This window comes from Sprattus sprattus (genome assembly GCF_963457725.1).
Source record: "Sprattus sprattus genome assembly, chromosome: 15".
Taxonomy (NCBI): domain Eukaryota; kingdom Metazoa; phylum Chordata; class Actinopteri; order Clupeiformes; family Clupeidae; genus Sprattus; species Sprattus sprattus.
Window position 1 is genome coordinate 13548957 of NC_137913.1, and position 24943 is coordinate 13573899.

At 42.2% G+C, this 24943-nt stretch overlaps 2 protein-coding genes across 2 annotated transcripts; one reads left to right on the top strand and one right to left on the bottom strand.

The window, feature by feature from the left end:
• Window positions 1-1345: 1345 nt before the first annotated feature.
• tbx16 (T-box transcription factor 16) lies at window positions 1346-4179 on the top strand (the record flags this gene model as incomplete). Its single annotated transcript, XM_080852582.1, has 8 exons — window positions 1346-1494; window positions 1682-1784; window positions 2291-2455; window positions 2680-2826; window positions 2936-3006; window positions 3131-3213; window positions 3327-3543; window positions 3711-4179. The coding sequence occupies exons 1-8, from the start codon at window positions 1373-1375 to the stop codon at window positions 4177-4179; spliced, it is 1377 nt and encodes a 458-aa protein (XP_080708708.1). The 5' UTR covers window positions 1346-1372.
• Window positions 4180-10510: 6331 nt separating this feature from the next.
• Window positions 10511-24482, bottom strand: klhl22 (kelch-like family member 22). Its single transcript, XM_080852803.1, has 8 exons — window positions 24322-24482; window positions 22820-23116; window positions 22156-22321; window positions 21517-21828; window positions 20763-21172; window positions 18282-18474; window positions 17506-17739; window positions 10511-15866 (listed from the first exon to the last, which is right to left on the bottom strand). The coding sequence occupies exons 2-8, from the start codon at window positions 23044-23046 to the stop codon at window positions 15525-15527; spliced, it is 1884 nt and encodes a 627-aa protein (XP_080708929.1). The 5' UTR covers window positions 23047-23116; window positions 24322-24482; the 3' UTR covers window positions 10511-15524.
• Between the last annotated feature and the right edge of the window lie 461 nt (window positions 24483-24943).

The following is a 24943-nucleotide window of genomic DNA, read 5'->3' on the forward strand; positions in this document are numbered from 1 at the left end:
CACTCACTTTCCTCACTCCTTACTTTCTCTAATGGGCAGTGGGTCACACTGGTTGCCAGATATCAACTGAGGGTTTTTTTTTTTCACCCCAAGCATTTGATCATAATGTCAAACAAATGCTAAAAGGAATGTGGAATGGCTATAATGTTCAGAGCCAGAGGGGTGCAGCAGTTCTGTCCCCATCAAAGAGGATTAAGGGAACAGCTGTTTGTATCGTTAAATGTACTGTTCAATAGATGTGTAATTCTTACTGATTGTTATGTAGAGACTTTCAGAGGACATTTTTATCTGACAATTTTGTCAAATGTCTCTTCACCGAAAGCAGCTTCAAAAAGATGTGTTCTCTGCCCTGATCCATTGTTGATTCTATCTAAATAAAGTATCAGAATGAAAACAATTGTATCCACAAATAAATATATAAAATCCTGATAAGCTTTGTGGTTTGTACTCATTGAAAGATCCTTTCCCAAATGATTAAGAAAATCTTAGTAAACAGAATGTATTAATTTTCCTCTCACACAGATTATGTGGATATCAGGGGTTCTTGAGTGCCCCTATAGGCTGTACAAGACTGGGGGGTTGGAGGCCCGTCCGTATTTGTTTAGAAGTCTTTTAGCAGTTAATAAACATGCGTTTCCTCCGCTCCCCCTTCCTGTGGGGATGCTATCAAGGCTCTGCTAAGTCTCTTTGATTTCACCCATCCTCCAATCAGAACATGACATTGACTCCTCATTGAGCCACTTCAAAGCCCGGGAATGGGATCCCAGGCCCCTCCCACGTTCAGGCTCCCCTTAAAAGCTTGGAACACCCCCTCTGGTCCCCTGAGTAGAGACGTGTCCCTCAGCACCTACCTCAGTGTACCTCTGGACTTAAAAGACCCACCAAGCCGCCTGACCAAGACCCACCTACCTACCCACCTTTGGATTTTACTGCTTGTTCCCAACAGTTGAGCCCCAGAAAGTGACTGGGCTGCTTATACTGAAGGACATTTTATCTGGATCGCGGCTTCATTCATTTACTGCAGTTCACATTTTGCACCAGTGATGCAGGCCATCAGAGGTAAGGGACGGACCCTGGTGTTTGAGTGGTCGGTTAGGGGCATCTCTAAGACGTGTGTGGTTATTTGTATTGAAATAGATTAGAGTGCAGCCTGAAACATATCGCTACCTGAAAGATAACCTACCTTCTGGGTCTTAATGTCACTGTGACAAATGTGAATGTATGAAAGTATAGTTTTGTTTGTTCAGTTCAATTTTATGTATACAGCGCCAGAACTTTAACATTGTCTCATGGCGTCTATTCAATCTCACAAATATCTTTCTCCTTAACCCTAGATATGAAGCCTAATTTCAACATCCCTCCTCCATCATCCATGGCTGGAGGCCCAGATCACTTCCACCAGGGCAGCAACATCAAGATGACCCTGGAGGATTCAGACCTCTGGAAGTCTTTCCATGGCATCGGCACTGAAATGATCATCACCAAACCTGGGAGGTGAGTCAATGACATGCAAGCGCAGGACCGCACAACACAACCCTGTCCCATTTACAAGTCGATTGGCCTTTCTCAGACAAACCTCCATGACAGTGTATTTTACAGCTTTTAAGAGAGTGTTCATATCTAGATCTTGATCACTCTTGATGTGTTTGTATTCAATAGCATGCTGTTTTTGGTCTTTCAGGAGAATGTTCCCACACTGCAAAGTCAATCTTTTTGGAATGGTCCCCTATGCAAAGTATATCCTGTTGGTGGACATGGTACCTGTGGATAGCTTCAGGTATAAGGTAAGGACCCATCTGAAAACCTTTTTTTCTCAATTGTGGGGCATTTGATGTGACTTAGTGTCTAATTGAGTGAGGGAGGGTGTCTCAAGCAGTTGGTTCCTCTCAGTATTCGCAGTCATCAGACTGTTCTCACCTCAACACCACAACGCTCACACTCCCACTCTCCTCCATGCCACATCAAAGGCCATTATCTCTTCCTGTTGTTCTAGCTCCTGCTGTGGGTCCACTGTAGTCCCAACCCCCAATACACACTCTCACACACACACACACACACACACACACACACACACACACACACACACACGCACAAAGACACACGCACAAAGACACACACATACACACTCAAAAAAGTCACTTTCAATTGATCACTTTGAATACATATAACCATCTGAGTGAATATATATATATATATAGACAAATAAATATATATATATACTGTATGTTTTTTCCCCATGTTAAGTTTTCAACGACATAGACTGACTTCTTGCTTGTGCTCTCTTTTCCAGTGGAACAAGGACAAATGGGATGTTGCTGGGAAGGCTGAGCCTCAGCCCCCCTGCAGGACGTACCTGCACCCAGACTCCCCAGCCCCAGGCAGCCACTGGATGAAACAGCCCATATCCTTCCTCAAGCTCAAACTCACCAACAACACCCTGGACCAGCACGGCCATGTAAGTGTTCTGCATTTCATCTGAGTACAGAACATGTATTCACTAAAGACGTTTTATATAAGGAAATAAAATAATTAGACATATTTTGAATGCAGTCTGCTCAAGGTCTATTTTATTTTCTGTGGAGATCATTAAGTTAGATTTGAATGAATGTTGTTGATCTGCTTTGATCCATTTCTGGTCCATTCCTCATGACCTAATGATGTCCTCATTGCCTCCCTCAGATCATCCTTCACTCCATGCACCAGTATCACCCACGCTTTCACATCGTCCAGTCCGACGACCTCTACAGCGTCCGCTGGAGTGTTTTCCAGACCTTCACTTTCCCAGAGACTGCCTTCACTGCAGTCACAGCCTACCAGAACACCAAGGTAAGTCCCGCAGTGTTTTTATCTATTGATTTAGTTTATCGCTGGATCAACTTCATATTGAGGTAATTTTGTGCAGTTTTTTTAACAGAAAACTATGGTTTATTTACAGATTACCAAACTGAAAATTGACCATAACCCTTTCGCTAAGGGTTTCAGGGATGAAGGGACCAACACTAAACGGTAAGGCACCAGTGGACTGTTTTCACGAGATGTGTTTATTCTTACTCATAAATCTGACTTAGCCAGAGCCGTATAGAGTTTAGGTTTGGGCTAATCTTTTGTCTATTGGTTATTTTCACTATAGGCGTGCCAATAGAAGTCAGGTTGACCCGGAGAGAATGGTGAAGAGAATGAACACCGTAAAACCTGAACCTGCAGGCTCTCCAGGTACGGATCCCTCACTGCCACTATCAAGTTGATCTATCAATCCATCTATCTAAGTATTCTTAACCATTTCCGTAGCTGGTCCTCAATATTCTTCTGTCTTGCTTTGCTTGCAGACTTCAATCGCTCTCCCTATGAGTCGTACGAAGGTGAGCCCCCCAAGAGGAAGGAGGTTGAAGGGGTGAAGGAGGAGCAGTACTCACCGTGGCCGTTGGCGGACCGGGAGAACAGTCACAGCATACGCACTTCTGAGTCCCCACTGGAGCCCGAGGGAAGAGATATCTACAACGCAGAGCAGCTAGTGCCGGGACAGGCCTCCTACCAGCCATACCGGTACACATACAACGTTTACGTTATTGTTCTCATTAATCATAAAACAAAGCACTGTTGAGTGTGAAGTGTATGTATGTGTTGTAAGATGGTCTGCTCTGATTTGGTCATCATGTCACAGTCATGCTTGGGATAATAAATTCATCTCTTCTTCTTTTTCTCTCCTGTAGGTTCCATGAGTACGGCAAGTCCCCATCCCCGGCCAACTCCAGCATGGTCAGCAGCGGTGGCAGCTCAGGGCGACCCAGCTACGAGTTGTCCCGCGTCTCGGATGTAGCCACGGTGCCTGAGACCACCGCCACCCACAAACCCCCTGCCCCCGAGATGGCACCCCTGCCAGCCTCCTGCCCTCCCCAGACTGCAGTGGGGCACCAGGACTACACGGGCGCCCTCAACATGGCCATGGCTCAACCGGGCAAGTCGGGTGGCGTCCTGGGGCACCATCACCACCTGTACGCCCCCTATGGTACGGAGCAGGCCCTGGGCCAGTGGAGCGGCGTGGGCACGGCGGCCAGTCAATACCCGGGTCACCCGCACCTGCCCACGGACTACAGCACGCAGGCCGTGCACCACGGATACCCCCACGGCAACGTGGGTGAATGGAGTCAGTACCCGCTGTTCTCGTACTCGTGCTGGTGAACACCAGTGGCCGTGGCCGTGGCCGTGGCCGGTTGACCACCTCTTAAGACTTGCAGCTCATCTCAGAGAAAGAGAGGAAGAGGAAAAGGAAGTAGACTACTACTCATCTGCTTGGCCTGTCCCTGTGTCTCTCTCTTGTCAGAAACACCTACACCTACCCCCACACACACACACACGCAAACACACACACACACACACGCACACATATGCATGCTGTTTTTGCACTGGATCATGGTAGTGGGTGTGGGGATGCCTGATGAGAACTGAGAGAGTGAAAAGGAGACTGAGAGAGAAATAGGGAAGGAGAAAAAGGAATAGTCGGAGAGATGGAGAAAGAGAAAATGTCCACAGGCCAAGAGGCCGACAGCACCTTCTGTTTTCACTGGCTCTGAGATGGCCTACCACTCAACATTCAAAGACTGGAATGAAATGGGTGGAAGTAAAATATGAGATTCATTTCTCCATGTTTTTTGTTCACTCTGAAAGCTTGTGTGAGGGATTGTAAAGTTTTTAGAAGGACTTCAGATTGTAATCCTTTTTGACCAGGGGTTTAAAGAATGTCTGCCTTGTTTTAACGTGTGTCTATTTATTTAGAGTTTGGTCTTAATGTCCTTTGCTGCTTAATATTATTTTTATAATATAGAAAAGGGAATAAAGCATTTGTGTGATGTCAATGGATGTACTGAAGTTGCAATGTGATTTGTAGATTGAAAGTGTATGTGTCATTAATTAAAATGTTTGTCACACAATTGTAAGGTGGCTGTCTATAAAGTTCCTGTTGCCCAAAAACACTGAAGAATTAAAAAAAAATTCTCGTGCATTGAAATGTGTCGATATTATTTAACAAGAACTAGTTTGCGTTCAGCCCCTTTCTCGAACACAGGTCAATTGGTTATCATTAACCATTAGACTTCAATGTATCTCCTGTAACTATGCGGAATAAAGGCTTAAACACATTTTTTCTGATGAGAGTATTCCCAGGACATCAAAACCAAAATAATTCAATTATATACTTGGTAAGAACATGCATTTATGGACCTGGGAGTTATTTTTACACTTTCTTACAACCGAAAGCTTTAATTCTGTCTTGAAATAGACATTTTATCATGCATTTTATGCCAACTGTTATGCACAGCTGCTTTCCTCAAAAGCATGGTCTCATTGCATGATGGTAGCTGAAGTACATTATTTTAGTCACAACTAAACAGAGGTGGATAGAGTGATTAAAGCTGTACTCAAGTATAATAATAAAAAAATAATAGTGAATCAAGTACAGGTAGAGAAACCTATCAAAATAACTCCCTGAGTAAAAATGTATCTCATAAAATTAATCCTCAAGTAGTGGGTAATCTCATATGATAATATTTTTTACACCTATTAAAACATATGTATTATATTTAAATGAGGGGTTGTGCCCAAAATATGAAATGTAAAAATACTTGTCTAAACACAATTTAACAGAGCCAACTGCACATTCACAAGTAAATCACATTTTGAATAAAGCAAATAATAAAAATAAAAAAAAATAAAAACATTATAGGCTGGTCTTTTGGGGAAGATACATACATACAAATATACATTATTGTATTGTATTTACATTATTATTATTAATGTAAATCTCTTGGCGTAATTCAAATGTAACCCAAATAAGTCACACCAATGTTATCGCAAACAAATTGAAAAAACATATTTTGCTCAGATTCTTAAAAAATATGCAGTTAAAAAGTAATGTTGGCAGCCTGATGATGTTTGATGATGTATTGATTAATGGTGTTTCGTCACTAAGATATTTTGTTTAGGCATTTTTTACATTGTATGCTCTCATATCTTGACTTATTACCAAGATGATAAATGGGAAGACTGTTTTTGCTGTGTATGGCTGGGACATAGTTGAAGTGATGGAGATGTGGAGCTGTGTCTGATGAGTTTCGGTGTGCTACTACAAGTCATGCTTTACTTTGGGTAATGAGAAATCAGAAAAGAGGCGATGTCGGCTGTGAGTAGACAAGCCTTTCAACGGACGGTAATGTTAATCAGTCTAAAATAATCTATGCTCACGAATTAAAATGCTGCCTAATGTTCGCTTTATGCCCCATACTCTAGGCTTGTAACCTTAAATCTACAGCTAATACGATTTTAAGCTTTCTTACATTAGCTATTTACACTTCTACGTTTCTTGTCATGTCCTTGCAATGTGCACACCCCATTTTACCACCAATTTCCACTCAGAGACTTATGTTAGGAAACTTCCATAGATTTCAGTCAAGAGCCTTGGTTCAATATAAGGGCGACGTTGACATATGAGCAAGAGGCCAGTGCCGCGTCTATGTAGCCAAAGCAGTTGACGTTGTATGCTAGTAACTGTTCGTGTGTGAATAAGATTAATTGAATATAAAAGTAGCGAGACGTATGTAGCCTGATGTAACGAACCATATGCAAATATAAACGCGTAAAAGTGAAAGCTAAAGTATTCTGTATTAAATGTACTCCAATATAAATGCACTCTGGGAAAAAAAGTATATGTACCGAAGTAAACGTAGCGTGTTACTACCTACTTCTGCAAATAAAATAAGAGAAAGTATTTAGCCCTTGAATGAGGACCAGGGTGTAAGCCTGGACTTGTTTCCTGTGGACCTTGAAAATTGCCTCCTTTGCATGTCATGAAAAGAAAAGGCAGGAACTTTGTGCCAGACTGCGGGGGAAATGGAATAGACGCATCAGAACTCAGCACCGACTGAATTGATGAGTAATTAGGAACCTTGTGTCAGTTCCCAAACGAGACAGAGTACTCACTTCTCCCGCCCAGGCAGCACTTTGAGTTGTTTCAATTTAGGGGCTAAACACAAATAAACACATGAGTAGAGGACATTTGTAGGAATATCATTTGGTGCTAAGGTCAATTTGTTATCATTCGTTATCATAAGTCAGTAGACTAATTATCAATAACCAGTAGACCTTTCCATTAACTGTGATGTGCAAAACCTCTCTTAGGTTTTCTTTATAAAGACAGACGCAAAAAGAACCAAACTGCTCAAAAATCCATCCTGCATCATGTATATCCATACTCCTAAAGGTTGTTCCATTATGTATTTGTTTGTTTGTTTGTTTGTTTTATTCCCCTTTTGTTGTTGTAATAGACATCACGCCTCACTTTTACCCTCTAGCTCTAAAGACTCATTGGTGCTGTAGACATTGGCCACAGGGGGTATAACTCACATTACAAAGCATGATATGGCCATTCGAGCCTGTGTGAAAGAACCTTAAGTGCCATGAAAGTTGTGAGGGGTGGGGTATGGGCTTTTCACAAGTCCAAACGCAGACCGGCTCTGATTGCCCACTTGGCAGGGATGTCAGTTGCTAATGACGGCCATAAAAGAGCCGGGAGGGTGGATGGGAAAGGGTGGGGTGGGGGACAGGGGGTGCTGAGGAGGATGTGTTCAAGACTTACAACAACAGACCTCTTCAGACTACCACAACAAGTAAAACTGTAGCCCAGAGAATAGGTTGATAACCACCTCTTCTATGTGTTTTTTTGATTCATGGTTCATAAATATGTGTTACAAAACTCATATGATTGATGTTGCATTTCATATAACTCCCAATATAGTCGCCCACTTAGCAAATGTGTGGGTTAGGAATGTTGCTTGTCTGTCAAGGCTGTCTGTGCAAGACAGGGCTAGTGCATGGCCAAGGACAATTCAGGGAAGACCACAAGACCATAGGGCACCTAGATTCCTCCCCACACACATCCTATCCTGTGTTTGTCTTGCATGTTGTAGAAAACATGATCAAGAGACTCCAACACTACAAAAGGCTCCCATAGGTCACACATAAATATGACCCAGTTACAGGACAGAGAACAGGAAAATCGCAATACAGTGGATGGCCCCATTGTTTCATCTAATATGGACAATTTTATTTGGCCACAGCATGGTTTTCATAGAACCTTGATGTCCTTAGGTAGCTTCCGACTCGAGGGGAAAAGGTCAATTAAAAAAATGTATTTCAGCATAGTGTGGAAAAGAGCTGTCAAAAGCCTTGGCTTTCTTATTCCCAGGGCTGATAAGGATCACAGAGGAATCCTTTACAGTTATCTAATCTGAGGTAAAAGTCGTAGATGATAACAACATCAAGACAATCGTCTCGTTTGAACTTGTAACCTGGGCTGAGTTCAAAGAAAGGGCAGCGTCTGTTTTGTTCACTGTGTTGCCAGCAGGCCTGGAGGGTAGAAACCAATCCATGACCCACATCCAGGTTAAAAACAGCACACCGATGGCATCTTTTAGAAGTGGACTGTAAGGGCATTCTGGAAAATTCTGAGACAAATTGAGAATGTTAAGCAACGCCTTGCAGTGTCCACCTCATCATTACACAGACAGGGCATACATGAACTGGAGCCTTCATGGGCACGAGCTGATAGAGTTGAAGGCATCATGTAAGTGAGTGTGATAAGCCAAGATAAGTGACGATGTTGAGTCATACACTCCCTGGGGGGGGGGGTCTGTAATGATTTAAAAAAAAAATTTGAACTGATTAGAATTAAGAACTTTGTTTCGTTTTGCTGTCTGGATTCTCACTGTCTGCCTTCAGATAAGAAGTCAAATGTGCGTGATGAATACTATGCAGTTATTTAGATAAAGCAGTGTCAGCTAAACTCAAATTAAGGTGGAATAAGTAAAATAACTGAAAACAAGTGAAAGTGTTAAATCCCAGATGGTGAAAGGAAGCTTAAGTGTTAGTCATTCCCATCATCCCCACACACTGGTATTGTTAACCCCCCGCCCGCCCCCACTCGTCTTTAGGGCTGATAACATATGTCATGTAGGTCAGCAGGGGGCTTTTTAAGTGCAGAATTGTCTCCCCAGGTTACTCTTAACTTTCCTTTCTTACCTCTCCTCTAATTACACACAGACTCATCTCCAATACACACACACACACACACACACACACACACACACCCACACAAATATGGGAATCACAAATATGTATATGGGTACATATATGTAACATATATGTGTATATGTGAAAAAGCATCTGAGACAGAACATTTTTAATGGAGAAAAAAGATCCTCTTCCTCTGCAAGAGTGAGAGAGAAGGAAAGATAAAGCTCAGAGCAACAACTTGTTCAACAACTCCCAGGACAGTCATGGATTAAGCTCCACTCAGCACGACCCTCGAGTCATGGATTAGGCTCTAGTCAGCATGACCCTCGAGAAGAGGCTTTCATAGCCCCTTTGGGCAACATTAAAGTCAAACTGCCCCCAGTAATGGAGGCAAAAGAGGTTTAGAGTGACCCAGCTAGAATGGGTGATTTAACTCAATGTGTCCCAGGGTGGCATCTAATGTCAAAATGAATAGCCTTTGTTTTGCAAGGGGGGGGGGGGGGGGGGGGGCGGCACTTTGTAAGCTAATGTAAAATGATCTTTAAGTCCACTTTAACATGAATGTCTGTGTGATGAGAACGTCAACACATTTTATTTGCTTGGCCAGTTTCAGAGTCTTATGCAACCTCCACGTGCCTAAGTGTGGCTACAAATAATTCATCAGATCAATTCTTCTAATAAAACTATGGTAAATTAAAACACTTGAACAGTTTTATTTTTTGGCTTCATTTTACTTTAAACACACAATTTCATTTATAACATCAGCAACCCTGGCACTGAGGGGAAACGAATCAGACTTTGCAGTGTCAGTTATCAATTGCTCTTGACAAAATTCTATCCTTATTCTATATTAAATTCTGATAAATTCCACTTGGCATATGCTGTTGACATAACTTGAAAGTGTTTTAAATGACAATTCTAATGTTATAATGTGATGCATCTTTGATGAAGACAGTGTTTGTCAATTCAGTGTTTTGTTATTATAGGTATTAGTGAGCCTAGAAGCATATTTTTAAGTGCCTCTATTCCATCCGGTGAATAATACTACTCAAACTTGTAATGTACCTTTCGGGTAATTTAAAATAACATGTAGCCTTAACATATTTGTACAACTGGATTTTGTTTTCAATAATGTAAAAATATATATATATATATATTGTCCTTACATAAAATGTGCTCTTTTTAAGTTGTTGGAGGGGAACCCACCACACAACTACCAACCCAATCACCAAGGCATCTTCTGAAAGACACACAAACAAAGGCAACAAGCAGGACTTAGAACTGGGTCCTACTTAAAAAAAGAATTACATAAATAGAAAAATGACCCATTTAGCATCTTTCCTATTTCCCCAGAGTTGTCATTCTCTTTAAGGTGTGAAGAAAAATGCTTGATTTTTTCTTGCATGCTTCATAACAGATCTTTAATATTTGAAACATTAATTTGTCACATTAAATTGCACAAATATCACATGCGGATATTTCAAAAGTTCGGGCACACACACTCTTCCACTCACACACAAACAATGATAAAAGAAACAACAACACAGCTGAATGGTTAAAAACCATTACATATCATCATTACATAATCATTGCAAATTATAACCCACTGTAGTTCTAATGAGCAAACAGCCAATGGAGACATTTGAGTCTTCCCAAGTGGCAACACATTCACTGTAGCAAATCCCTATTTGTTAGTGGGAAAAAAAGAACTGTGAAGCACGAGCTAGAGGGATATGGTCACGAGCGACTCCAGCCTTTGAAAGGCATTTTAGACTAATCTTGTAACATCGGAGCCAATCCTGAATCCTGTACAATGTGTGAGAGAATGTCTGATATGGATTGAATAATGGCGATCTCTGGTGAACCTCAGTCACATAAACTTAATGTCTGTTTTTATTTCAGGCGCAGGGAGCCTAAATACAGCATTATGGCTGAGTCATCCTGGTCACACAATAGCTCTCCTTACACATAGCCCTTATAATCTGGTACCATTTATCCTAACCTTGTAAATATTGTACATATATATGTGATCCATAATATATGTAATTTATTAAATTGAATTACATAAAGATGCACCAGTGTTTTATTTGTCAGTCTTTTGCCTTCAGAGTATTACACAGCACACATCAATATGATAATCCGATAACAGTGACCATTAATGGTGCCTTGACACGGACATCAGCATAAATGCAATGACAAAAAACTTCACGGAGCTGTTAGTCTCTGCGGCAACCATGAACCTACAATGGTCACATAAAGTCTAAATGTGCATATTTTTAATGACATGTGTGTTGCATGTGAACTAAAGTGAAGAATGGGGCACATTACAGTAGCTAGGCTTCAGTGACGCATGAATGGTCAGGGGCAACTTGATGTATCGCATAAGGGTGCGTAATATGACCGCTGCACAAAGAGAGAGAATGAGTATGGACGGATTATGAAATCAAAGGACCATGGGCACGATAGCCACCTGGGTCCTCCAACACCCTGGTGTGCACAGTGCAAGCAGGAGCAGCATGAGTCCAAAACACCCTGGGCTTACGACATATGTAATACCTGAAGATTGCCAACAGTAGTCACAGTAGTTCATTTCCTTAAGTGGAAAACCTGTAAATGAAGTCATCTGTGAGTGAAGACGATGAATCAGTTCAACCAGCATGACAGTCTGACAAACTACAGAAATGATTAACACTATTGAAATGAATTCGATTATGTTCACTCTATATTTAAATGTGTATCAAGTATAGCAAACATACTGATGCGTGAAATATATTAATCGGTGTATCAGGTGAACTATCCGAGCGATCACTGTCGCAGAAGCTATTCATTCTCAACCTGGAGTCATACCGTTTCTCCCACATGGATTACTTTTTGTAGGAAGAACAATATGAGCTTCTTTTGTATGTGGTATTTATTTACGTTTTGAGAAATATGTGTGTAGGTATGGGTATGATTATTAGTTAAAGGCAAGAGCATGTTTTACACCATACTAATGCTCCGAGCAAGTAGCCAAACATTGATTGAATGATGATGACTGCTTCAACAGGTGAGAGAGGACCATTGGAATTGGAATTTTGTAAATGTTGCGCAAGATAAACTTGTAAGGATTTCTGGCGCAGGAAGCCTAAATACAGCATTATTAATGAGTCATCCTGGTCACACAATAGCTCTCCTTACACATAGCCCTTTTAATTTGATACCATTTATCCTAAACCATGTAAATATTGTACATATACATATATGAGATACATAATATATGCAATTTATTAACTTGAATTACATAAAGATGCAACAGTATTTTTTTTGCATTATAGCACTCTCTAAAGTACTCTATTGCCTTCAGAGTATAACATAGTGCACATCAATATGATTATCAGACAACAGTGAACATTAATGCTGTCTTGAATGCAATGACGAAGAACTTCACAGAGCTGTTGGTTTCTGCGACAATCATGACCAACAGGTAGGATTATTAGCTGAAGAGTATTTTTGACACAATACTAAATGTAGAGTATCAACATTTATAGCAGGACAGGGGCCTAGTACACTATCACAATAAAACGTTTGAATATTGCCACAAGCAGTGTGGTCCAAGCAAGTTGCCAAAGTTTGAATGATGACAGGCTGCTGTATTGATATATTGTGGCCGATTAATTCGCAATTTTAGTAAATAGCTTCGATATGCCATTATGAATGAGCCTTTACATTTTCATTCATTTTGAACCTTTACATCACAGGCGTGTATTGGCTGCTGAATTTTGATTGGCCCGTTGGCCGCCATTTTGTAGAGTGAGCCAAAGCCAAGTATGAGCACACAAAATCTCAACATTTTAGCTTAAGTCGTTCTTGAGATATTGAAACGGGACAGTTGCAGCACTCCCATGTACAAAATGTCACGAAATTTGGCCTGCGTCCACAAAATGTGGTAGTGAAATTCTGTTTGAACCTTACATCATAAGGTATTGGCTAGTGAAGTGCCTGGCTTTTGAACATTATTATTCACTAGGTGGCACCACTCCACAAATGAATCATAATGAGCTGGGGTAATGCGTCTCCTGGAGGCAACCACACCTCAGGGGGTGTTCAGGGGGTGTTAGCACGAGGAGGCACACCCACCTAGGGACGCAAACCTCTCACCCCGTAAAAGCCATGTGGGCTACAATCATGCCATGTTTCATATGGATCGGTGAGGTCTAAAAATGGTGAAGTCTTTAAAAGAAAAGAAAAAAAAGAAAACTTATAGTGATAATCACTACATGACCACCACTGCTCAATCTCATTTGAAGTTCCAGTGGTTTTATCTTGTCTAATCGGGAATCTTGGATACATTCTTTGGCAAAGACATCTCCTACACTATGGGGCAATTGCTCTGTCAATAACATATTTTTTTACTTTAGCTGCACTCAAAAATAAATTGTATGAGGGAGTATTAGTGCCACATTAAGGACTTTCTTCATCCATCTACAAATGTAAGTTTTTTTCCTAATCAAATAGGCTCAATAATACAACTGTTACACTGCCACCATTGTCATGTCTTTGTGGTTATCCAAACTGTTCATCAGGAATAAATATAAGTACAATTTCAAAATACTAAGGCTTTTAATTGAGTTTAGCAATGATACGCCTACTAATTTGGAGTTACCCAAATTCAGTGTGCAGCCTACGCGAATGTGGCTTATGTTTTAATGTGACATAAAATCAACAGGCCCATAACTCAACATTCACGATGACGATGTGTCGCATGGCTGAAAAATAATGTGTCCTTTTGCATTCAGTGTGTCTTTTTGGGAGAAGAGAAACCTTCCCACAGTTAGGTCACGGTTGTCCACGTTGTCTACGTGACGTAGGCTAAAAGGTCTATCTAATTCACAGTCAAAGCACTCCTAAAAGACTACATAGGCCTATATAGTTAAATAAATGCATAGCCTACAAGCCTGACATCTGTTATGGATGTAGTATCAGCCAGGTTTAAATTTAAAAGCATAAAAGTCAACCTGTAGTGACAGTTGTGAAATTTCCTGATGACACCGCTATTGAAATCAACCTAACCTAAACTATAGGTTTAACCACAGGCGCTCATGACACAGTGATGGGGATTAAGAAGCCATGGGACACCTTCCCCAACTTGCGTGTTTAAAACTGTGTTAAACTCTAAAACCAAGAACAATTGCCCCTACATAACATGCGAAACAAGGCACAATGGAGTGACATAAATGACCTAATCTGCTTAATTTGAATGTTTTTAAAGTGCTTAAAATGTTGCATTAGCCCATAACTAATCCCTACAGTGGACAGAAAGTAAAACATTATGCACAGGGTGTTTTCCAACTGAAGTTCTATTTAGTGACTCTAACTCCCTCTAGTGGCCAACGTGGTGCTGTAACATGAGGGAGATGCTCTCCCAATAGGCAACTCTCAGCAACTCTTTGGAATCAATCTCTATAAACTATAATCTATATCAAACACTATAAAACTACTAAAAGCCGCATCACATCACACTTGACCACCACTGCTGCGTCAGATCTGTAATCCCAGTGGTTCTGTCGGGTCAATAATCTGATATCTTTGTGGCGTCCTGGACAAATTCTTTGGCCAAGACATCTTTTGCATGCAACCACTTTCAAAACTCAAAACGCAACTGAATTGAAAAACTGATCCATCTAAAAGTAGTAAGATCTATGGCTCTTTCCAACTGCTGCCTAGCTGATGGCAAGCCAAGGCTGGCTAATGAATACACAACAGTATTGGAAACAGTCAAAAACAACGACCATCTAAAAGCGGACGCGATCTAAAGGCTTTAAATAATGAAGCCAAAATGATATCCCCCTTGCACAATTGTGTCCACGGTAATCTTGCCATCTAGGGTGTTAATAATCACATCGTTTTAGTTGCCTTAATAAAGCCATCAATTTCAACAGATGAAGAAAAGTTTTTTACGGTTTTCACCACGTCACCGGTGAAGGAAATAAAGAGCACCGTTGCTAGTGCTAGTTCAGAGTAGAGCCAGAAGCAAAAGTAGGGGACTCACACAGAGGATGGACGAAGATCCAACCAACCCTGAACACATCTGGCTAAACAAATTCCGATCACAGTCAAGAAAAACAATGTAAAAGGAGAGACGAGCTAAAAAGCACCCAGGGTTCCTTGCAGCTGAAGAAGCGTGAAGCTGTGCGTTTCTTAAAGCCAAACTCTGTTGATCTGCAGATGAGTGCAACTGCAACGTGAGAACAACGATTGTGATGCGACGCGTCATTTAAAATCTCCCGCACAAGTGAAGTGTCACACAAAGGCCCAAACCAAAGCGGTTCAAATGTCATCTTTGCTGAAAACAAAAAAAACCTGATCACCCATCCGCTCGATTTCAGACTTGACGGCTGCAGTCTTTCCTTTGTACTCCTCTCTTGCGGCGCGTGAGCTCAGAGAGATGCCCAGTACTTTCAAATTCCCATCACGTCACATCCTCAGTCCTCACTGGAGTTGTCAGAGTCGTCCCAGTCCACCTCCACCCAGGAGGCCTTGGCATGCTGCTCCCAGCTGCGGGCCTGGTTGAGGACGGTGTGCGGCAGCAGCGTCACGCACGCCGACAGGCCTGACACGCGGTCCTCCAGTGGCGTGCCGCTCTCCCAGCAGTCCTCCTCGGTGTTGTACACGTGCACGTACTTCATGCGGCTGCCCTTGTTGTGCGAGCGGCCGCCCAGGATGTAGATGCGGTTGTCCAGCACGACAATGCCGGGTTCTCCGTGCCCCGCAGGCACCGGGCTCAGCAGTGACCAGGAGTCGGAGCGCGGGGTGTAGCACGCCACCTAGAGGTAGAGATCAGACACAACAAATGAGCTGCTTTCATTCCGTAAACTGCATTAAAGGTTACCTAATTACAAATCTTAGAAGGAATGGGTGATCATACTGCTCCACTGCTAGAACACGATGGTAGTCTCACTAGAGGACTCATGCTATGGGGACACACAGACACTAATGTGGAACTTTCCAGACGGATTTCTGATACAGCACTTCCACTTCACAATGCAAGAATGACTCCAGTCGATTGTCCCTGTGACCTGATTTGCAGCACTATTTCGCAGTGTTCCAAATAACATGGCCATTTCAATGTAAGCAGGGCCTGGAGATATATGATCCAGGGTCAACTGAACATCTTAATGTTTTTGGGTTAGAACTGAGATAGGCCATTGCTGTGCGATATATTGGTATATAAGTTACACAGATATATTTTTCAAGCGAGATATAGGATGATACAACACAGTTTATATTGATGTTGCGTTATATAACCAGTTTCTTCCAAAAAAAGTTGCCGGTGTTTGTCTCTCTCATCTTCTCTCTCACATTCTCTGTGCAACCGCCGCACTCAGTGCTTGTCCTTCAGTGTTTGGTTTTGTGCTGAATGTTTTCACTACTTTCTAATATGATTTGCTTTGAATTTGTAACTTCTGTGTGCAACTGTTGGCAGTTTTATTAAACCTAAATCCACTTCAGCTATCAAGCCTTCTGGTAAGGAATAAATTCATCTTTATTGTCAGTATAATTACGTTACCAACACAGTATCAACAGTATTGGGGGTTACGATCATATCATTCCTTTAATGACTAAATATGTGCGTATCCTACAGACTTTTGTACACTGTCCTAAATTCAGGCTAACGTCTTGTCTACAGCATTTTCTGTGGTACAGGCACCTAGCTGCTTTACAAAAAAACGTAGCTTTAGATGTCACTGCACACCATAAGGACATGATGTGTTAGGGAGGCGAGGATGAGAGTAGGTAGTACACCATGATAACGCACTGTTGGACCCAGCGTACCTAAAACCAATCCAGTTAGCTTTATAGCTTTTCATTAGCCGCTCTTCCATAGATGCAATTACATGATGTAAAAAACTGTGTAAAGTGCACCATTAGAAATTATTTCTCATAAATCAAGTCAAGTTAAGTCAAATGTATTTATAAAGCAAATTTAAATTGAACTCACGCTGACCAAAGTGCTGTACAATTAAATCACAATAAAATATCAAATCAAATAGAAAAACAGAAGCAACACACTCAATGTATGCATGTATGTACACAAAGAACAGAAAGCAAATATACAAATTATCAACTAAAATCAGGGGAATCCAAATGCTAAGGAATAAAAATAGGTTTTGAGCCTGGACTTGAAGGAGTCAATAGAGGAGGGGGATCTTATAGAGGAGGGGGATCTTATAGAGAGGGGGATGCTGTTCCACAGTCAAGGGGCTGCAACAGCAAAAGCGTGGTCACCCCTGGATTTAAGTTTAGATCGGGGGATTGCCAGAAGCCCTAAATTAGACGACCTGAGGGGCCTGGTGGTAGAATAAGAGGTTAAGAGGTCTGTGATTTAAGACGGCGCCTGCCCACTAAGGGCTTTGAAAACGAACAGGAGCACCTTGGAAATGATCATGGAAGTGGACAACAAACCTTGAACACGTCTCTTCTGTAGCCACACCCAACGTTGCTGCCTCCGATGACGTACGCCTTCCCGTCGAGAGCTGCCATCCCATGCCAGGCCCTTTCCACGGGTCCCTCTGCACATTCCACCCACTGGTCAGTGCTAGGGTCATAGCAGTAAGTCTCCTTCAGGTAGACTGAGCCCCTGCGCCCACAGGCAATATAAATCTTCCCATCAATCACTGCACCGGCGTGGGCATAGACCTAGGAGGCATAATTTATACCACGATTTAAAGGACTTTCCAGAACAATTACATCAGTACAATACTGTATAGATGTATATTAAACACCCGTAGAATTTTTGTGTTAATGTTTCTATGAAGGTGATTTCCTATTCCTGTGTAGGGCAGTGGGGATTTCTACCTCATAATAAATGTGCTGCTCGGTCAGTGTGACCAATTAGGGGAATGGAAGAAACACAGCACAAAAGAAATTAACTTCATGGAAAAGTCATCAGAATTCACCAAAATTGAACACATTGTTATGAATCTGAAAATGTCCCTCCTGACATTGTCAATCGTGGTTTGGGTTCTCTTGCTTATACATAACATTCATGGATTTTAAAGTTTCACAGGCTGAGATATGTATATGTTGTAGAACATAATTCAACCCCCAATGAATAACAGTGTTTATAAGAATAAGCTTTTACAAGCTCTCTCTCCTTCTCCCCTTTGAGTCTGCCAGTCAACAGGGTGTTTAGTTCTCTCCCTATAGATGTGTTTCTCCAGTTGAACTCTCTGTCATACCTCGCGTTTCAGTGGAGCAACGTATTTCCACGAATTGTTGTGCGGGTCGTAGCGCTCCACGCAGTCCAGCTCATTGCTATAGTCGCGACCCCCGATGGCGTAGATACAGCCGTCGAGGACACACACGAAGTGGTCTGCATGCTGCTTCTGCAGAGGCTCGATGGTGCACCAGCTGTTGTGCCGAGGATCGTATCTACAACAGGAACGTCAGAGCGTTAAAACCTCAACACGCTTAGAGGTGCCCAGTTGTCTTTGTAACAGACAACTCTGTCTTTCTGATCCTGATTCCACTGTGTACGTGAGACTTTGAATTGGGCATTTTGGATTCATCACAGACATTGGGATTGATGAAGTCTGCAAACTCGTAAATTATATATTATATCACTAGCATCAATATCCTGATAATATCCACTGTCCTGATTTACTAAATGAAATAATAAAATACTGCGATCAAAGACTTTGGTAGGTTAACATCACAAACTACTTTGTTTTCTTACACACACTAGTTCAGCTTAAACCGAGATGTTTACTGCACACAGACAGTTTGGCCGGACCTCTGTCAACAGAATAATTAAATCAACACTAAACCAATTTTGGAATGGACTGTGAACAAATAAACACTATGACATCATTTTAGCAAGCATTGCTAACCATGAAATAACCCCCCTATACTCCAAGCCCAGGGCCAAAGGTGAGGGAGACAGTGGGGTAACCACTACACTTATGTTTACAGTACCAGCCAGTAACACAAAAATCTAATATTATGTACTCAATGTTATGCACACAGACTAACAATGTGGACACACTCATTAAGTGCTATACATGATGTGCTGATTGTATACACAAGCTCAATGTTCTAGCCCTCTGAGGCGCTGGTACGACTTCATCAGTGTTAAATTGAGTGTAAACCATCCTCCATTTCACTGACTAACTCAATTTAGCTGGACTTTGGTCTTGCTGTGTCTGTGTGGAGAGAGCGTTGCAGATTTATGACAGAGTCAATTACTCAAGATGCGACGACCGCAATGTAGCCCTAGGTTTTCCCAGCCCATTATAAAATCCCAATACTTTATGATATTGAAGAATGATTAAGGAAGAAAATAGGTTTCAGTTCCACAACAGGAAACCCACTTCAGCACTGAACACTGACCTGAGGACAAGAGGAGAGGCAAACTAAATGAGATGGGAATCCCTGAAGGGCTGTTCTGAGTGAGCAACAAATGCGCCATTGATCGGGTGGCTTTTCTGATGACAGATGTTCACTCTGAGTCAGAAATTTAGTTTTAACCAGCAGCCACGCCTCTGGGCTTTCCAAGAGCTCAACTGGTAAAACATGGCAATAACAAACCCCACAGCGTTTCACTGTCATGGGTTCAAGTTTTATATCTGGTGGGCAGTTGGATGGTTGATAACTTAACATCAACAGTTCTAAAGACTAGAAATGACCAGTTACTGAAGGAAGAAACAAATGTCATTGGTTGTTTTTCCATTGGCAGGGGTAAAAAAGGCTAAATGGATTCACTGAAAGCACACTGCTACAGTAATGGTTAGGTTTACTAACCTGAGAACATTAGTACCCTATTTTCTCGACGATCAACGCACCGCATTACATAACATAACATTACATTGATATCAGAGTAAGCCCTTGCTCCACTAAAGTCCCATTATTTATCTCAGGATTAATAACGAAAGACTTCCATTTGCATACAATTATAGGTAGTTATTTAGCTGATCTTATAGTCTTCTCGACTTAACTTAAAAAAACTCAGGGTGCCTGTGCAGTTTCATATGAAGTTCATATTCACACATATTAACATGAGTTCATGCCACGCTAGCAACTGCCAAATGTTAAGATGGTTTCTTAAGCTAGAAAAAGCTCAGTATGTTAAAAAGCTATGATAGGTAAAAAAAAATCGGTGGCTGTGCAGCTTTATGTTACCACAGTTCAGTTCATATTCACTTCATATTAACACAAGTTCTTATTCACTTCATATTAACACAAGTTCATATTCACTTCATATCAAAATTAGTTTATATTACACACGCTAGCAAATGACGAACTGTTAAGACGGTTCCCTAAACTAGAGATAACTACGTTACTTCAAAGCCAGGTTAACTGCCATGAGACCTTGCACACCTCTTGCAGAGGTCCGCGCTCCATAGCATCGCATTAAATACAGTCTTGTAGGAATAAGACATGCCTTACTCTATCATTATGGAAGACTGAATGTGACTGAGTATGAAATTAAAATGTGTCATCTATCCGAATTGAGTGAATGGCAGAGTTACTGCCATCAACTGCCGTTACTAACTAACAGGTGGGCATTCCTGTGTACAAAACCCACCGAGTATTAATCACAGAGCTGCAGAAATGTATGAACTGCGGTTAATAGTCAGGAAATTACGGTAATAATGTTCTGAGTGCTGCTTCAAAGTTTCTCACAAATTAGTTATGGAAGCACGCAGCAGCAAGGGACTCACCTCCAGCAGCGGGTCTCGGCACGGAACCCGCTGGTGTTTTTGTCGCCGCCCACCAGGTAGATGAAGTTGTTGAGCACGGCGATGCCCATGTTGGACATGCGAGGCGACCTCTCGGCCGGCAGGCTGCGCCACTCCGACCAGCTGGGGTGGTAGACCTGGAAGCGCTCCTCGTTGTCGTCGAGCGCGCCCGAGGAGAACATGCCACCGAAGGCCAACACACAGTTAAAAGTGGAGCGCGGCTGTGTGAGCGGGCTTTGCATGACCGGCTGCCACAGCTCCTGGCTGTGGTAGTGCAGGGCGTCGGCTACCGCCTGGCGCAGTGGGCATTCGTGCAGACGGCCACAGAGGCGCTGCAGCACGTCCCGCTCCATCAGGCAGAAGCGCACTGCCTCCAGCATCCTCAGGGGGTCCTGTAGATTTCACGTGCACAGAGATACGTGGAAAAACACAACACACACAAATGAGTTCAGATTCACACAGGTTCTTATCAACAACATTGATTGATAGGCCTTTGTTATTTATTCAGGTTCAGACATATACATCAAAAGTCTTCAACAGTAAATAATCAATCATGGGATAACTTTATGCCAGGTTTACAAAAAAATATTAAATATTCACTAGAACAAAACAGCTGTCTTACTGAAACAACCATATTCCCAATCCGGTTACCAGATAACCAGAAGAGTCCTCTAAAGGTGTATTGAAAACAGCTGACCACAGACTGGGCCAGGGGGCAGCTCTTGGGTGCTCTCACCTGTAGACAAACCTGGTCCTTCTCCACCTGCTCTGGGGTGTAGTGGTAGTGCAGCGCGGCCTCGTACACCTCGTTCTCAGACTCCACCTCCAGCTCGTCGCTGTTCAGGACGCTGAACACCTTATCTGGGGGCAGCTGGCGGTAGGTGGGCAAGCGTGAGAGAGTGCGGATGTTCTTGAGGAGGTAGGTATGCACCTTGTTGCACAGCTGGTCCAGGCCATACACGTCAGCCAGCTTCTCCACCTCCAGGAGGTTGTCGTTGTCCAGCCAGGAGAAGAGGAAGTCGCAGCAGAAGCGGATCACCTCCTGAACCTAAAATGTACACACACACACACACACACACACAAACACACACACACACACACACACACACACAAAAGCACAAAAAGCTAAGACACACTCCACCTCAAACAAGATACTTCACTACTGTAGATCTATGACAAGTAATACAAATGTGATTTGTAGGCATCTAAAAGATGGCATCGGTTTAACATTTCCATTTTCCACACCTGATTTTGTAATACGTCTTATAAATGCACATATGTATTCTCCAAGGGCATCATGGCCATAATTCTGCATTCCCTGCTCTATCCTGCATCATCACATTAAGTGCCAGCTACACAGTATAAAGCAGGGGACCTGCAATAGGGTGGCAGCAGAGAGCACTTCTTGCACATTGTCCAGGTCCAGCTCCAGCTCGGAAGTGTAGATGAAGTCCAATAGTTTGGTCATGGCCAAGAAGCTCACACCATGCACCGTGATCTCTGTCTGCTGCATCTCTCTGAGGCCCCCTGCAAACATTCCCCTACACAAACACACAGAGCAGGTAGAAGTAAAGTCATGACATTGAATTAAATCCCACATGCTGGCCCCATACCCATTGAAAAGGCATGGAATACGCTGAACGAACAGTGCTTGACACAGTCCTAGTGTAACAAATAGCAAAAAGAAACATTTCTACAAGGGTTCAGTTTAAATGTGCTAGGACTTAATATAATTGCTTTCATAATTTTGTTCGATGTCTATAACAGATGCCCTAAATTTTCCAAATCCCAACTGACTGTTTCCAGACCACAATGCAAAATATGTGGGATGGCAACACCAAGCTAGAATATTTATGCTATCTGCTTGCAACACGCAGAACACTGCTGGTCACCTTTAATGACATGTTCTCAAATGGGCAGACACCATTTCCTGCCTGTACAAAGTACTAAGCCCTTTGATCAACACAAATATAGCCAACCTGGCACAAACCAAGTAGTGGGGAAACAGGGGCAAAAGTCACGTTCATGCAGTCCCAAACCTGAAATAGTCGCAGGAAGCTGCCAGCAGGATCCGATGGGCCTGGATGGGCTTGCCCTCGACGAGGAGCACCACGTCAAACAGACTGCCATCCTGCCTCAACGCCAGGAGGCCGTCCAGCAGGCCCTGGGAATGGCCGCTGCTGTGGTATTTCTGGCGAGCGCAGGACCGAGACGGGCCGACCATCGCTGATCCCCCCACTGGCCTCATCTTCCCATCCTCTGCCATGTCTGCTGGTGATGTCACCTGAAGGTTCCGGCTCACATTATCGCATGTCCTCACTTATGCAGTGGGTTATCTGTGTGTGAAAAGAGAGACAGAGAGAGAGGATTTTAATCTGATGTGATAACAAATGCAATCAGCTCCTTAAATAGTTCATAGTTCAGGTTCACATTAATTCATTGAACTTTTGTTTCATTTTCAGAACTAGAATGGCACTCAGTAGAGTGCATACCTCCAAGGCCAAGTGCTTAAAAAAAAGCTGTATCTCGCTATGTTAGCAAAATAGAAACTAATGGCCAATGAAGCAATGTTAGAGAAAGCGAAACTAAATTCGTGAGTCCATTGAGTCAGACTCGCTGCAAACTTCTATTGGGTTTTCCTGGGCCCATACTGCACTTTGACACCAGGTTTTATGAAAACCAGTCCAGTTGCGTAACGCTGATAACTAACAAACAAACAAACAAACCAGCAATCAATCAACCAACCAACAAACAAACTGACAGTAGTGGGAACATAACATTTTTGATTATTCAATAATGAGGCAAATAAAAGGTTTAGCCAGCCACTCCTATTAAAATGATGTTAACATTACCACCTGACGATTAAAAAAAAGTATGTACATAGATGTACATAGAATTGACTACATGCAACCAAACACATAAAGGGCATGGCCTTATTTCACAACAACATTTTAGTCACTAGGGCAATGGCACGTAGGTCTGCCTACTGGTAAGCTAGTTTATGGTGCTCCTCAAAAAAGAAAAAAAGAAAGTGTAAACTACTGTATGGAGGCGCAATTGCAATTTTACAACAAGGATGTTATAGGTTACCAATTATTATACGACTACTGCACATAAATGTTCACAGTACAGATGAAACTAAAACAACCAACGATTATCTGGCTTGATGGCTATTTACAACAACTACCGCGAATGGTGTCTGCGGCTGTTGCAATGTTTGACAAGGTTCGTGACAGCTGTTTGTGGTATTGATAGATAGATTGTCAACTCCAAGCTTAAAGCACATTGAGGCTTATCTGGTACACGTTTGGGCTAATCTGCACATCCGTAAAAGTAGCTAGGGTTTTAAGCCTAAACGTACAGTTGCATAGGCCTGACACATACTAAGTGACAGATAACTTCGTGGTCGTAAATAGGAAGCAGACATCAGCTAACTGACATTAGCTGTTATGCTAAATCACTTGCTAGCAAGCAGCTCCTATCTGGCCCTAGTTCCTTTAACGTGCATAATGTGTTTTTTCCCTTTGAAAGAGATACATACGTAGGTTACTATGATCTTCACAGCACAGTAAATTGGGCAAATGTCCATGCGCACTTCAACGAACCGAATCAAAAATCCTAACGAGCTTCTGCGCAGCTAAAATTAACGTCAAGAGTCAGTACTAGCCGTCATTTCAGTGTTTACATTACTGCTGCTGTGGCTAGAGCTCTTGCAAGCTGAGATCACCTCCGTTTGAAAACATTCATTTCCGGGATTTTGTAAACCAGTACCAGCAGTTCTGGTCTCGTCAACAGGGAAAATTCCACATGCCTACACATATAGCCTACTCTACATGATTGTACCAAAGTAATACTAACTTCAACATTATATTTTGTATTTGATACTACCGACAAAACTTGTATTTGATACTACCGACAAAATCCGCACCGATTAAACTAATTAAATGTGCAGGGCAATCCTGAACCTTATTTAGTTTCAAAGACATACTTGCATGGTACAAACATCACCCGGGAGAGGTCACTCTTCTGCCATGTAACCTGCACTAACCAACAAGAATGAAACACTGGCCTAGAACTACTAGGCTAAACATTGAGGTTAAATTATCTTGGTTTATAATGAAATACGGAATAACCTGATGGCTGTGGAGGACACATTTAAATCC